Source organism: Puccinia triticina, chromosome 17A (genome assembly GCF_026914185.1).
Source record: "Puccinia triticina chromosome 17A, complete sequence".
Taxonomy (NCBI): Eukaryota; Fungi; Basidiomycota; class Pucciniomycetes; order Pucciniales; family Pucciniaceae; genus Puccinia; species Puccinia triticina.
The window spans coordinates 3,872,024-3,886,353 of record NC_070574.1 but is presented as its reverse complement, the minus strand read 5'-3'; the positions used below and the strand labels follow the sequence as shown (position 1 = coordinate 3,886,353).

Below are 14,330 nucleotides of genomic sequence, written 5' to 3'. Positions count from 1 at the left end.
TGGGCACTTTGTGATACCAACAAGCAGGTCGAGCCCCTGGCATTGATGTATCCACGTGTCTCATTGTTCCGTCGCATCCACCGGGGGTGGTGTGGCTCAGGTACCTTTCATGGAGCGAATTAAATCCAATGGGTTAACATTCACAGGATGTGGTACAATGCATATAAAGCAGCCATGATAGATCAAAAGAAAAGAAAAGAAAAACATCAACAAAAACTAAGAGACAGAATTTTAAAATAGGAAGAGGAAAAAGTATAAAAAGAGAGATGGAGCAGAGGCGGGCAGATGCCGGGTTGAGGGAGGAAGGAATTGGACTAGCTGGCAGTAGTCCTTAGAAGGCTTGGTGGAGAGGTCGGAGGCTTTGAGCTGGGTGATGAAGAGTTCAAGCTGGTGATTGCACTGGCTGAGGCAGGCCACCTTGTCCTCCTTGTCAGTGGTGACGGCCTGCAAGCAGGTGTTGTTGGAGCGCACACCACCAAGCTTGTAGAGCAGCAAGTTTTTCTACTCAATCTGCTCCGCCAGACCAGCTTGCTGATCACCTCATACCAAGCAATCTGCTCCTCCTGGTCCTCCTCTCCCGGCTGGTAGGACGGCCAACCTTTCTGGTTTGAGGTCAAGGATGCGTAGCCCTACTCTCTTTTGTGTCCTGCTAGCTCCCAACCATGATCCAGATCAGTAGTCAGTAGGAGTCAAGCATGATGGTGGTAAAGAATTGTAAAGCTCACTTGGATGGGCGCCTCATCAACACGTTTTTGAAATCAACCTGGTGAAGTGGTTTGGGGTATGGAATCGGATCCATCAGTCAAATTGACAACTTCATGGGCAGTGTAGGCGGTGGCAGTAGTGGTAGTGGTGTCATCAGCCTCAGGGGTTGTAATTTTGTTATTGTTGTCTTGAATCTCATCATCTTTGTGGATAGGCTGGTCATGATTGGCCACAGTTTTGACAATGAAGGCGGGAAAAATTAAAAGTAACAACCAAACGGCCAAGGGGTTTGATGGACTGCTTGGTTGTTCCTGGATTCCGTCTTGGTAGGAGGCTTTGCCACACAAGTCCCTTGTTGCCCTGGGTCATCCAGAGTAATCAAGCTGGACCTGAAGTTTGAGCCGCGGCGGTTATCATCAAATTAGCCCTAATCTCCCAATGAGCTGTGTTCTTGTTGGTTCCACCGGCAATGCAGGGGCAGCCGTGGGTTCCCTGTTGTTGAGAACAACGGGGAATCCATGGCTGCCCCTGCATGTTGTGGGCTTGTGGGATCCACCGCAATCCCACAGGCGACCGTGGAATCCTCATCATCCTTGACGTGGAAATCCCAAGCGGGTGGAGACAATGGGAAAGTCAGTTGTGTCCAACCATTTTCCACAGGAGGGTGGCACCAACGGGGGGAGTAGCGAAATCCATGTCGGTTTCACAGAGCCGGTAATCCTGTTGTCTCCACAAACCTGCAGGCCAGGAAGCACCCCCGCCGTGTAGATTCTCAGAGCCCGGGCCCTGTTCAACCTATGGATACCTCTATGACCATGCATCCCCTTCTTCTTGCCCTGCCTGAACCGTGGAATAGGCCTTCTTTTACTTGACGGTTCCCAGCAAACCTATCACACCCTGAACTTAACCACCAAATCAACAATTAAACTCATTGCCAAGATATCAGTCCCTGAGAGTGCCCCGGATGGCCACAAGGTGCAGGCAGCTGGTGGTCAGATTCAATTTTTGGACAGGCAGGGCAAGGGGAGATGCAGAGACAGTCACAAAACAGATACCTACAAATCAGGACTCTGGCGTGGACACGTCCCTTGCCATCCGGCACCACTTCTTTGTCTGCAGCAAGACCTCCTCTGCCCTCCTCATGGTCCTCTCCCTGCTTGATAAATTCTGCAAATAAATTTCTAAACTGACCATTGTCGAGGTCACCCCCACGTGCATTTTCCAGGATCAAACTCAGGTCTCTATCTTGAGACCTGTCTTCTGAGCTTGGGAGACCTTTACTGAAAGAAAGAGAGCTTCTGGGCTGAGAAAAGTGAAGTAAGCCCTACTCTCCTCTCCTCCAGACAAATAAGAAAAAACCTTATGATATTGATTGCTAGACTTGTCTTCATTTGAGCAAATACACCTATATCAAGGGCAAGCTTGCATTCATCACCTAGGAAAACTTCCTTGCTTGGCATCCTTGATCACCAAGCTGTCTTCTGCTGAATTGTTTGAGAGACCATTTGGAGGCTTGAAGCAGCCAATGTCCATTGGCTGGAGCTTGTTGGTCTTGATGGCAAGTTTGGATGAGGGACGCGCGGTCCGGGCTTGGCTCCCCTCATCAATCTTCATCTGCTCCTCCAACATCTCCAGTGCTGGCCTGAAGGAGGCGGCTGGAAGCTCGCCGCTTGCGGGTTCAATCCTTTCACTATCCTCTGGCACCCTTCTCCAGCTTCCCCTCCATCCAATTGCTCAGCTCTGCTTCATCCACCCCTCCAGACTTTCAACATCAAAGAAAAAGTAAGTCTGAGATTCCACAAAAAAAAAGAAAAGAGACAACTGATTGAGTTTTATATTTCATTCCTGCTCTAAGCATTCTGAAACCCACTCTTTGTTAGACTTGATGGTCCTGATATAGTGATAAGCAATTTCAATAAGACTTGTCATCCCAGGATTACATGCAAGCATAACGGCGGATAATGTCTAGAATAAATGAGCCCAACATGCATCAGCGCATTTAGATTAGTGGTTAAAGCAGCACTCATGAAGTTTGGATTCATGGGTTCAATTACCATAGTGCACATCTATTTTGGTTTCTGACATTGAGAGGCCCATCACAGATCTGTTTGATGTTGAGCATCATGATCTAGATTCCAATGAGAAAAATTTAGTCAAGAAACTGCACAAGAACTTTGCCCCCAAACCAGCCATTCCAGAGAATGTAGTACTGGGACCCAATAGCATGGCTGAAAAAGCGGGTGATCACAAAGAGTGAGGAATATGGGGAGAGGGGTGATTACCTTGAAGGGCAGCATCCCTGTTGAGGTGCCCAAGCGGCTGATGCCCAAAACCCTTTGTGTGCCCATCTTTCTCATCAACTTCCCCAAAGAGATCAAGGCACTTTTGCATTAATCATATCCCTGGGAACAAGGTGTTCACCAAGAGTGTACTGTGCATGTTCTCATGCCAAATGTTGTCCATATTGTCAGCAAGTCTATACACATGGCCAGGTACGGACAGCTCCTGGCCGCAGACAAGGGCTTTGGGATCCCCACGGAACTCTACTACGGTACTGGTACTTGCCCCGGCTATGCCATTTGATATACTTGAAAGTGAAACAGTGATGTGTGGCCCTCCCAAGAACATTGGGATTTTATTAGCCAAGCAGAGCGTGTCCGTCCCATCAGGATTGGGTCCTCATGCGCTTTTGACAGCTCTGGGTGTTCCCATTGCCCCACTAGGAGCCCCACTAGGAGAGTGCGGCTTTCCCAATAAGTCCGCAGAACTCAGAGGTCTGAACCTTGGTCCTGTTCAAGCCAGGACAGTTGAACAATTTCAAACAGGAGTGTATACAATCTACTGACAAAGGCCTTGATGGACGGAAGGATCATAGCAAACATTTTTCCATTCTTGCTTGCCAGTGTTGCTGATTGTTGTAGTTTTTTTCATCTCTTTGGTGTGTCTTTTTGTACTGTTATGTTTTTCTTGTCTTTCTCTTTTTTGCTGAAAATATCAAGTACAATGTAAAAATTTCATCAATTAGATTGTAAAATTGCACTTCAGAGTCAAAAAATGGTAATTTTACAATTGTTGAATTGTGTGTTGGTTGTGCAGTGTGAAAGCATAGCATGTAAAACTGATTTATTTTTCTTGAAAATCTAGTTTTACATTGTTATAAGAGGGGGATTCAAAGTTGGCCATGTATGACTTGCATGTACTGTTGCAAGTTGGTTTTCAACAATATTCCTCAGCACCAACATTCAAAAAAACCTTCAAGCAGGTTTGGGGGGTGTAGTACAATGTGACTTGTATGCACTTTTGCAACTCAGTGTTCAATAATGAACTTGAACACTGACTTGCAAAATTGCAGGCAAGGCGGATCTGGCCAACTTTGAAACCCCCTATTTTACAATGACATGACATTGTAAAACATAGGATGCAATTTACTTCATTGCTTGCCCACAGGTGCATTTTTACAGTAGGCTATGCATGGCCTTTTTAACATGGTACAACTTTTGGCCAGATGCATGTAAAGTTAATTACTTGGTCCAAAATGTTTAATTTTACGGACTTACTTCGCGCACTGCAAAAAACCCTTCGCGCACTGCACAGTGCGCGCAGTCCCAAACACTTCGCGCACTGCAGGTGAAATACACAACTTTTTCAAGATTTTTTTGACCAATCAATAGAGTGCCTTTTAATCGGCCTCTCTGAATTTTTTGGGAGTTTTTTGAAGCATTCTTCCATGTTAAAAAAATCATAAAAAACTAGAACAAATGTAGGATGTGGGGGCCTTAAAAACAAGGTTCCCATTGCCCAAAAACTCCGAATAGTTTATTGAGTAATTAAATATATAAGAACAGCTCTTTTGTAAATTTTTAGCTAATTTGTGCAAGCATAAGGGTCTGAAAAATGAGGATATTTTAGATGCAAGGTGCTATCATGTAGTGAAATTTCCTCATTTTGCATACCCTTATTTTTGCACAAAGTGGCTCAAAATTATCAAAGTAGCTTTTCTTCTATATTTAATTACTCAATAAATGATTTGTAATTTTTGGGCTATGGGAACCTTGTTTTTTAGGCCCCCACATCCTACCGTTGTTCTCGTTTTTTATGATTTTTTTAACCTAGAAGAATGCTTCAAAAAACTCGCAAAAAATTCAGAGAGGCCACTTAAAAGGTGTTTTATTGATTAGTCAAAAAGAATCTTGAAAAAGTTGTTTATTTCATCCGCAGTGCGCGAAGTGTTTGGGACTGCGCGTGCAGTGCGCGAAGTGTTTGGGACTGCGCGTGCAGTGCGCAAAGTAAGTCCGTAATTTTACACATTTGTTTTTTTACAATAGGGGGTTTCAAACATGGTGCAGGTCCTGTTTCAGGAACCCCAAATTCAGGAAATTGGTGCAACTGCAAGACACCTTGCATACATGGACCCAATTTTACCCAAAAAACATGCAGAAATGATTTAAAAATTCTTTGTGCAGGAACTTTGTTTTCCTGGATTGAGTTTCCTGAACTGGGACCTGCACCATGTTTGAAACTAATGGGGTTTCAAACATGGTGCAGGTACCAGTTCAGGAACCTCAATTCAGGAAAACAAAGTTCCTGCAAAATGAATTTTCAAATTATTTCTGTATGTTTTTTGGGTAAAATTGGGTGGGTGTGCTGCATGTGAGGGCCCACCTACTATTCTTATCTCAATTGGCAAGATAGCCTAGCATAAGAACGAGGGGAAAGATGATCCTCTTAGAACTCTAATGAGGATCATTTTATCAATAGAGGATAGAAGTTTGAATCGAATAGTATTTAGTATTTCCTGATAGTAATGAGAAATAAAGAACAAAGATAACGAGATGAGAAAGAAGAAAAAGAAGAGGACAAAGACGGATACAACATAGAATTATATATGAATAATTCCGAGATCATATTAGTAAAACAACCGAGTTATTTCAAATTAATTTACTACAAAAGAACGATAATTATCTTTATCATTCTTAAAGCGCATGATGCTATCGTGTTACGCTCGATTCTAATTGTAATTCTAGAAAACATGATTGTAATTCTAGAAAACGTGTAGATGATAGTTAACAGAAATCCCAGTCGTTACAAATAAGACTCACCTTATACCTACAATCCTTCCGAAGCTGTGGCCGTTTTTTTATTCCTCTTTTGCTTTGCAAGGCCAAACAATTCACCATGAACTTCTTGAAACTTCTTGATGCGCAAATTCAATTTCTCTGGAAGATGTTCTTCAGCAACCCACGTATCATTCCCAACAGTAGAATTATTCCACGAAAGTAAGTATTCATATTTACCCTTCCTTACTAGTCGTGCATCCAAGATCAATTTCAACAGCGTCCAATCCACTACATCTTTGTCCGCATAATAATTTTCTTTAATACCCTCAATCAATCCTTGATCAACGTAAGCATTCGGACCAATGTACCTAACAATCAAAGAAACATTAAAGACGGGATGCAATTTAGGATATTCCTTACTTATATCCAACTGAACCGCATTGCTTCCTATCATTTTCACCACTTGGAACGGCCCAATGTATCTATAATCTAATTTGGAGTTTAAGCGTCTGGTCTTAATAAACTTTCGCAGCAACAATACCATTTCTCCTTCCTTGTACACTGGAGCTGGTTTCTTCTTCAAATTGTAATACTTCGCTTGTTTTTTCCTTGCTAAATCCAAACACTCCATCGCCGTTTCTTGAGTCAATTGTAGATCTGTAATAAAACTATCTAAGTCCTTGCGACCACGAGATTCAGTTATAATATTGAATCTTGGATGATGTCCGTAAGTGAAGAAAAACGGAGAAACTCGTAAACTTGCCGAGTCCAGATTGTTAATTGAGAATTCCGCCATATCCAAAGCACGATCCCAATTATCCTGATAATATGAACAAAAATGTCGTAAATAATCTTCTAACACCTGATTCATACGCTCCGTCTGGCCATCAGTTTGTGGATGATAAGCCGTTGACAGCGAACTCTTAATACTCAAAGCAGTCATCAACGATTTCCAAAATTCACTCACAAATGTAGCTCCCCTATCCGAAACTATTCTTTCAGGCAAACCATGTAAACGAAAAACATTCTTCCTGAATAAATTTGCCAAAACCGCCGACAAAGAAGACTCTTTACAGGGAATAAAATGTGTTAGCTTGCTTAATAAATCAATTACTACTAGTATTGAATCATATCCCCCCGAAAGAGGAAGTTTAGTAATCATGTCCATACCTATAGTACTCCAAGGTTTATCATCCGGTACCAATGACACAAGCTGACCGTCACTTGCTTGCCTACGAGCCTTCACCCTTTGACATGAATCACAAGATTTGACGTAATTAATGACCAAAGTCTTGACTTGAGGCCAAGAAAAGGTTCGAGTGAGAGTTGAAAGAGTCCTAGCGACACCCGGATGGCCCACTGTTGGTGCGTCATGGTACATCGTCAAAATTCGTACCCGTAGAGAAGCTGGAACCAAGACTCTGTCTTTAAACCAAACCACATCGTCTTGTAAAGTAACTCCCTTTAATTTCAATTCGTCGTCAGTATAGTTTTGCTTAAAAAACGTCAGCAGCTGTTGATTTGGGCATTGAAAACCCATATCATGTATCCCTTTAAAACCTATTGTCGAAGCTCTGTCATTAGAAGATACTTCATCACAACTCACCATCTTCCTTGCCAACGATTCTGATTCCATAATATCCCGGCGAGATCCCACAAAGTCATCCCTTCGACTTGGTCCGTCCGCTGGATTCTTTGAACCCGCAATATGATAGATTAACATATGAAAATTATCTAAGAATCCTGCCCACCTAGCTTGTTTAGGAGAAAGATATTTAGCGGTCCTAAAGTGTAACAAATTAGAATGGTTAGAGAAAACTTGTACCGGCTCGACTGTTCCCATCAACCACGCTCTCCAATCCTCAAAAGCCGCCACTATCGCTAAAAGTTCAATATCAAAAATAGGCCAAGAACGTTCCCGATCTGTTAGCTTCCAAGAGAAATAACTTACAGGGAAAACCTGTCCGTGAGTGTCCCGCTGACTCAAAACCGCAGCTATAGCGAACCCAGATGCATCACAATGCACGATCCTTGGTTTCTCAAAATCAAAATGTTTCAACAACGGTTCTTCCATAAACAAACGCTTCAGCTCTTCAAAAGCTGCTAACGACTCATCAGTTTGAAAACCCACACTGCTGCCAATTTTTTCTTGAGTCAAAGTCGTCAAAGGCCCTGCTACATGAGAAAACCTTGGAATAAATTTTCTGTAAAAATTTGTAAACCCTAGAAATCACCGCAAACCTTTCAAATTTGCTGGATAGAGCCAATCTCTGATTGTATCTAACTTACGACTATTCATCTTTAAACCCTCGGCAGTTATGTCAAAACCTAAAAAAGTAACCTTTGAACAAAAAAATTCACATTTGGCTAAAGAAGCCTTCAAAGAATATTCTCTTAACTTCCCCAATACCTTGCGCAAATCCTCGAAATGTGATTCTTCTGTCCGCGAAAAAATTAAGATGTTGTCAATATAAACAAAACAACACACGTCCAAATACTCACGCAGAACGTGCTGTATGAATCTCTGAAAAGTTGCCGGTGCGTTCGCCAATCCAAAAGGCATCACTAAGTATTCATATAAACCCCATGGAGTGCGAAAGGCAGTCTTCCACTTGTGACCCTCGGCGACCCGCAACAAATTAAAGGCCGCTTTAAGATCAATTTTTGAAAGAAACCTACAACCGTGTAAGTTGTTTAATAACTGGGAGATAACCGGAAGAGGATAAGAATCTCTGACAGTCATACCATTCAACAACCAATAATCCACGCAAGGGCAATCAGCCTTCCCCTCCATTTTGACGTAAAAGATGGGAGAAGCCGCTGCAGAAGAAGAAACGCGAATAAACCCTTTCCTCAAATTGTCGTCAACATAACTCTTTAATTGATCTCTTTCAGTTTTGCTCAAATTGTACATTTTCCCAAACGGGGGAATAGAATTGTCTTTCAAATTTACTTCACAGTCAAAACCTAATCGATGTGGGGGCAGAGAAACCAGGCTTTCAGATACAAAAACGTCGGAAAACTCATCTAACAAACAAGAACCCTTAGGCGGCTCCTTCACTGAAGTCAAAATCTCGCAGCCATGAATAACAATATCGTTCTTAACTCCACCAATAAAAGTATTAGTGGCACTCAACCAGGTACTGCCCAAGATAATTGACGCTGAAGACAACTTAGTAACATGTAACCTTACGGATGAGTGAAGAAATTTGCCCTTAACAGTAGGGATCAAAATAAAACCATCTATAAAATGAAAAACGTCGCCAGAAACCGGAGAAGAACCATCGAATGATCGTACTTGAAGCCCGAACTCTAAATCCTTTACTTTTATCTTATTCTGAGACACAAAACGTTCATCAATGAAAGAGGTGGAAGCACCCGAATCAACAAGCACAGAAACATCAATTAGCTTGTTCTTCTTAACGAGTAACTTTCCATCAAAAAATGGGTGATTGCTGAAAACATTAGGTTTTTTTATCAACTCAAAAGACTTACGCTCTATTTCACCCTCTTCGTCATCATACTCAGCCTCCATCATTTGACGATGGAACAAAATTTCGCTGATAGACCATGGCTCCGCTGAGATCGAATCCAACGGCTCCACAGTTTGTCGAGAAGGGCCAGCGACTGGTCCGCCAGAACCCGAACCAGAAGGAACCCCGGAAGGAATGAAAGACCCGGAAGGAGCGGAAGCCACTGGGGACTCAGAATGAGAACGCTTCGCTGGCCCTTGATGTGCCATTTCTGAAACCGACTCGCGTTTCTTCCCTTTTCCCACAGTTGATTCACGACGAACCTCACGAGGAGATTCGGACCGACGCTCACGACAAGAGTCCGTCGGAGAATCCTCTCGAAGCGTCCCCCACATATCACGCCACAACTGCAAAATATCCGGACGCTTCAACCATTGATCGTCCGGAAGAGGACAACCGTGAATGGCTTCATGTTCTTCATCGTAATTTTCACCGCAACGGATGCAAATGTGACGCTTGCGACATTCAGCTCTGAAATTGGCGAAAGAAAAACCCTCCGCAGCTTCCATGGCGTCCAAATCCATCGGGACCGCAGGAGGTAAAGGCTTCACAGGGGTGGTAGCAACTCGCGGCTCCAATCGAGGGACAGAAGGAGGGGCCGATTGTCGTTGACTTATCAACGCCACACAAGGGACATCGACCGATAACTTGACCGCCAACTGCATCTTAGCTTCCAAAGAAGTCAATTCGTTCCATCCACCTCTAATCGCCGCCAAATCGAGAATTCGCGGATTGATCGCTGCTTCATAGATCTCCATTTGAGAAGCGTCCGAGAGATTGACTCCATACAGCAAAGTTCTGAAATGAATATTGAAATCACCAATGGGCCTCGAACCTTGACGAAGCGCCAACAACTGTCTTCTCGCATCCTCCACTTCCGTGTGATTAGAAAAGGTGTCTTCAATCGTGTTCAAAAAAATTTCCGAAGTCAACAGCTCATCTATGACGTAATCAGATAATGCCGATGCCCGTCGAACATCCAATCTCTGAACATGAGCGTTCCGTGCCAATAAACTGCGCCACCAAGTGTAGGAAGGGCAAGAATCGCCAATACGGCCCAATGCCGCTCTGAAGTAGGAAGAAATCCATAAAACGCATTGATGTTCGTTGGCGAAATGATTTGGCAAACGAGCAAAGGTATCTCGGACCAAAGAAACAAAGCGATAAGTCTCTGAAACGTCCCCCGAAAAATAAATATGAGAAAAGAAAGGGGGCTCCGGAATGTGCTGTACCGCTGGCGCAGGAGGAGGAGGAGGTGCCACAACAGGTTCTTCTAAACGGACCAATCGAGCATTCATAGCTAAATTTGCAGCGTCCGTCACTTCTCAAACTTCACGAAATTCGCGAAGTACACTTGCTCTCAACCGTGTGACGTCTGCCGCGAAAACCCTGAGTTTGTTTAACTCCCAAATAGATTGCTCGTTCCGTCAAATAGAATCTTCAATACGGCGTGATTCGATTTGAAGATTGGCAATGGACTGTGCGTGGGAGAGAATGGTGTGATTGCGATCTAAACCTTCGTTAACTTGTAGTCCAGCTAATAAATCCGCGACATTGTGATTGTTTGAAGAGGGAGGGACAATAGGAATGAGGGGTGTAGTGAAATGAGGATTAGGAACAGGGTGAGGATTTTGTTCAATAGTATCTTCGGTAAAAGGAATTGGTCGAGGAACAAAATTTGGCGGGGCGGGACCAGGAGAAGGGAGAGAGTTATATGGAGGGGGAGTAGCATGATCACCAGGAGTCGGCAAAACATTAGGCGGTTGAGTGAACTGAGCGGATGAATTCCCACAAGGAAGGGTCATTCGATTAGGAGCGTATTTGAGAGGAGAAGAGTTATCGGACATTATGACGAAAGGGGAGGGATGATTTGGAGAGAAGAGATCGACAAAAAAAATTTCACAATGATGGTCGATACAAACTCGGGCAAAATTTTGGGAAGCTTGAATTTCGAAGGTTTTGAGATAGCCTGAAAAAGAAATGCGGAACGATATGATGATTAATAAAACAGGATTCCGAGATCGTTAAGCTTGATTATATGGAAGTCTGAATATAAAGATCTCGTTATAATTGTGAGGGCCCACCTACTATTCTTATCTCAATTGGCAAGATAGCCTAGCATAAGAACGAGGGGAAAGATGATCCTCTTAGAACTCTAATGAGGATCATTTTATCAATAGAGGATAGAAGTTTGAATCGAATAGTATTTAGTATTTCCTGATAGTAATGAGAAATAAAGAACAAAGATAACGAGATGAGAAAGAAGAAAAAGAAGAGGACAAAGACGGATACAACATAGAATTATATATGAATAATTCCGAGATCATATTAGTAAAACAACCGAGTTATTTCAAATTAATTTACTACAAAAGAACAATAATTATCTTTATCATTCTTAAAGCGCATGATGCTATTGTGTTACGCTCGATTCTAAATGTAATTCTAGAAAACGTGATTGTAATTCTAGAAAACGTGTAGATGATAGTTAACAGAAATCCCAGTCGTTACACTGCAGGTACCCTGATTTTGTGAATGGGGGTTCCTGAAACAGGACCTGCACCATGTTTGAAACCCCCTATTACATATACCATGTAAAAGACAGATTGTAAAAATCAACATCACCCCTATTCCGTATGTAAATAGCTTCCCTGCTCATTAGTGTTTAGAAACACTCTAGTGCGCATCTCAAGAAGATAAATCATGTTGAATCGTTTGATTGTCCATCAAGAAAGCTAAATCCGCCTAGTACTTCAGCAAACCAAAAAAAAAGTGATTCCAATATTTGCTATTCATCTTCGTAGAAACTACGCTCAGACCCTTGTTCCTCGTCGTCCAGAGCCTGGTTGGCAGAAGGTCGAGTCTCGAGGCCCTCGATCCCGGCGAGGCCTTCCTCCTCCAGTCTCCGTTCCTCTTTCTGTCGCTTGATCCGTTCCTGTTTTGCGTTCATCTTTTCGATGATCCGACTCGCTCTGTCATCAGAGAGAGTTGGCAAGAGAACAATCGACGGATGGGCGGGTCAGTCCACGTCGGACACGGGACGGCATGGACGAGTATCCTTACTTGTTGAAAATCCCGCTCGTTGGCGTCCCACACGCGAAGCACTTCGGCGTCTTCGCGAACCGCTTGATCGCACAACCAGAACAGAAGTAGTGCTGACACTTAGTCACGATCGGGTCGTTGAACGGCTGACGGCAGATCAAACTGACACACACGCACACATACACACACACACACAGGGAGAGAGATCATTAGCACGAGTTAGTCCTGACATCTGTTTGTTGGTTGCGATGGCGGAGGAGGATCAAAAAGAAGTGACTCAGACTTGCCATGCAAATGGTACTTCTTCTTCTTCTTCTGATTCGATCCCATCTGTCTTCTTGTTCCTTGAGTTGAATGCGTCATCTAGTTGCCATCCATGCATGTAATCACCTCGATCATGCAAGAACTGATCGCGATCAACAAGAACCAGAAAAGGAGACAGCAGGTTGCCCTTGGGTTAATTGTATTGTGGGATTGTTATGTAGAGGATAGATTGACAAAACTTTACACGTATCACCAAAGCCACAGTAACCAGTCTCTTTGTAATCTTTACAGACGTCTGGCTGGTAATCGACGACGGTGATGGTTTTGATGTTGTTCGGTCCACCCTTGATGGGACCATACTTCTGGGAACCCTTGGGAAGCTGATACTTACTCTTGGACGTGCCAAGATAAACCTTGGACTCCGTGTCTGCTTCGAGTTCGGCCTGGTCCTGGCTGAGTCCTTCGCGCGCCTGTTGACCTAGCTCCCGCTTCTCCAGGATCGCTTTCTGGTAGCTCTCCTCGGCCTGTTGTCGTGCCGAGCCTAGGGCTTGGTAGGCCACGCCGACTGCTTGCGGCTTCGAGTCGTCATCATCTTCTGCTTCTAGTTTTGACTTCTTGTTCTTATTAACCACAGAAGGCTCGTTATCCTTTTCACTGTCATCCTGGGTGGTAGTCGTTACAGGCTCAGAATCAATCGTCCGTTTCCTGATCTGGTTCTGTGGGATCTTCTTTTTCCGCTTCTTGAATAATTGCGAGCTCGTCGATGTCCCACCCTTCTCTAGTCCGCGGTCTGGTGCGTTCGGCGTCTCGTTGTTTGTCTCCGGATGGACTTGGTGGTGGTTGTCTGCCATATTTCCTGAGTTTGTGAGTTGGCTTTCAAAGTTAACTTACACAGAGTCGGACTCGGGCGAGACCTTGGAGGGTTTCGCCGAGGGTAACGCGCTGCGCTTGAACTTAACCCTCGCTGCTGCGGGCGTGCGTCTCCGGAAGCGAGCTCCGACAGCCCTCGGCAGGAGCGAATTAACAACACAAAACGAGAGGTGGTTTCACGAATTCAAGCCGTCCTCACACAAAAAGGTTACCCGAGCGTGCCCGGACACAGTTTCCGCGTAGGCGGCACCTAGCTAAGGATTGATTTGGGGATGAGCGTGGAGGACGTCTCCTCGCTGCTACCGTTTGTACATTAGGCCTTACGGTAAGGAGGTCGTCCCGTTTGTACATTAGGCCTTACAGTAAGGAGGTCGTCAACAAATCCAAATTCATCCTCCGGAACATTGCGAGGGAAGGGGTGGAGAGTGAATAGCTAGTTTTGTTTCGGTTGGGCACATTTTTTCTACGGAGGTGGGGGTTAGCGCGCGGCTCAGGCGCCTACGAAACCATGAGTTTGTGGGTTGGCGCCCGAACCCTACACCTTTCGGTTTTCTGTTGCCAAAACAGAATGAAGCATCAAACATTTCTCCCCCTGGTCGAGGCAAGAAAAGGGGAAAACCCTTTTTGCCTCTCTTCCCGCACTTGCCACGACTACCGCGCCGCAGTAGCTCGTGGGAAGTACCAGGCGAGAAACAACAGCCGAATGGATGATGCCAAAGGCACAGTGAGAATCGGAGGTCTAGGGGGAGATATTGGGGAAAATGGGGGAGTGCGGCATCCTCCCTGCGATTTGTCTCAATCCTGTAGGGCAAGACATGCCACTTGAGAGGCAAGTCCCTCCTTCGGAAGTCGGGAGGGTACG

At 44.2% G+C, this 14,330-nt stretch overlaps 2 protein-coding genes across 2 annotated transcripts; one reads left to right on the top strand and one right to left on the bottom strand.

Moving 5' to 3' along the window:
• Positions 1-2,230: 2,230 nt before the first annotated feature.
• On the top strand, positions 2,231-3,288 carry PtA15_17A375 (uncharacterized protein; the record flags this gene model as incomplete). Its single annotated transcript, XM_053164485.1, has 2 exons — positions 2,231-2,487; positions 3,177-3,288. The coding sequence occupies 2 exons, from the start codon at positions 2,231-2,233 to the stop codon at positions 3,286-3,288; spliced, it is 369 nt and encodes a 122-aa protein (XP_053028448.1).
• Positions 3,289-12,080: 8,792 nt separating this feature from the next.
• PtA15_17A374 (uncharacterized protein) lies at positions 12,081-13,449 on the bottom strand (the record flags this gene model as incomplete). Its single annotated transcript, XM_053164484.1, has 4 exons — positions 12,081-12,264; positions 12,356-12,480; positions 12,725-12,740; positions 12,833-13,449. 4 exons carry the CDS (start codon positions 13,447-13,449, stop codon positions 12,081-12,083), a joined length of 942 nt encoding a protein of 313 aa, XP_053028447.1.
• Positions 13,450-14,330: the final 881 nt, after the last annotated feature.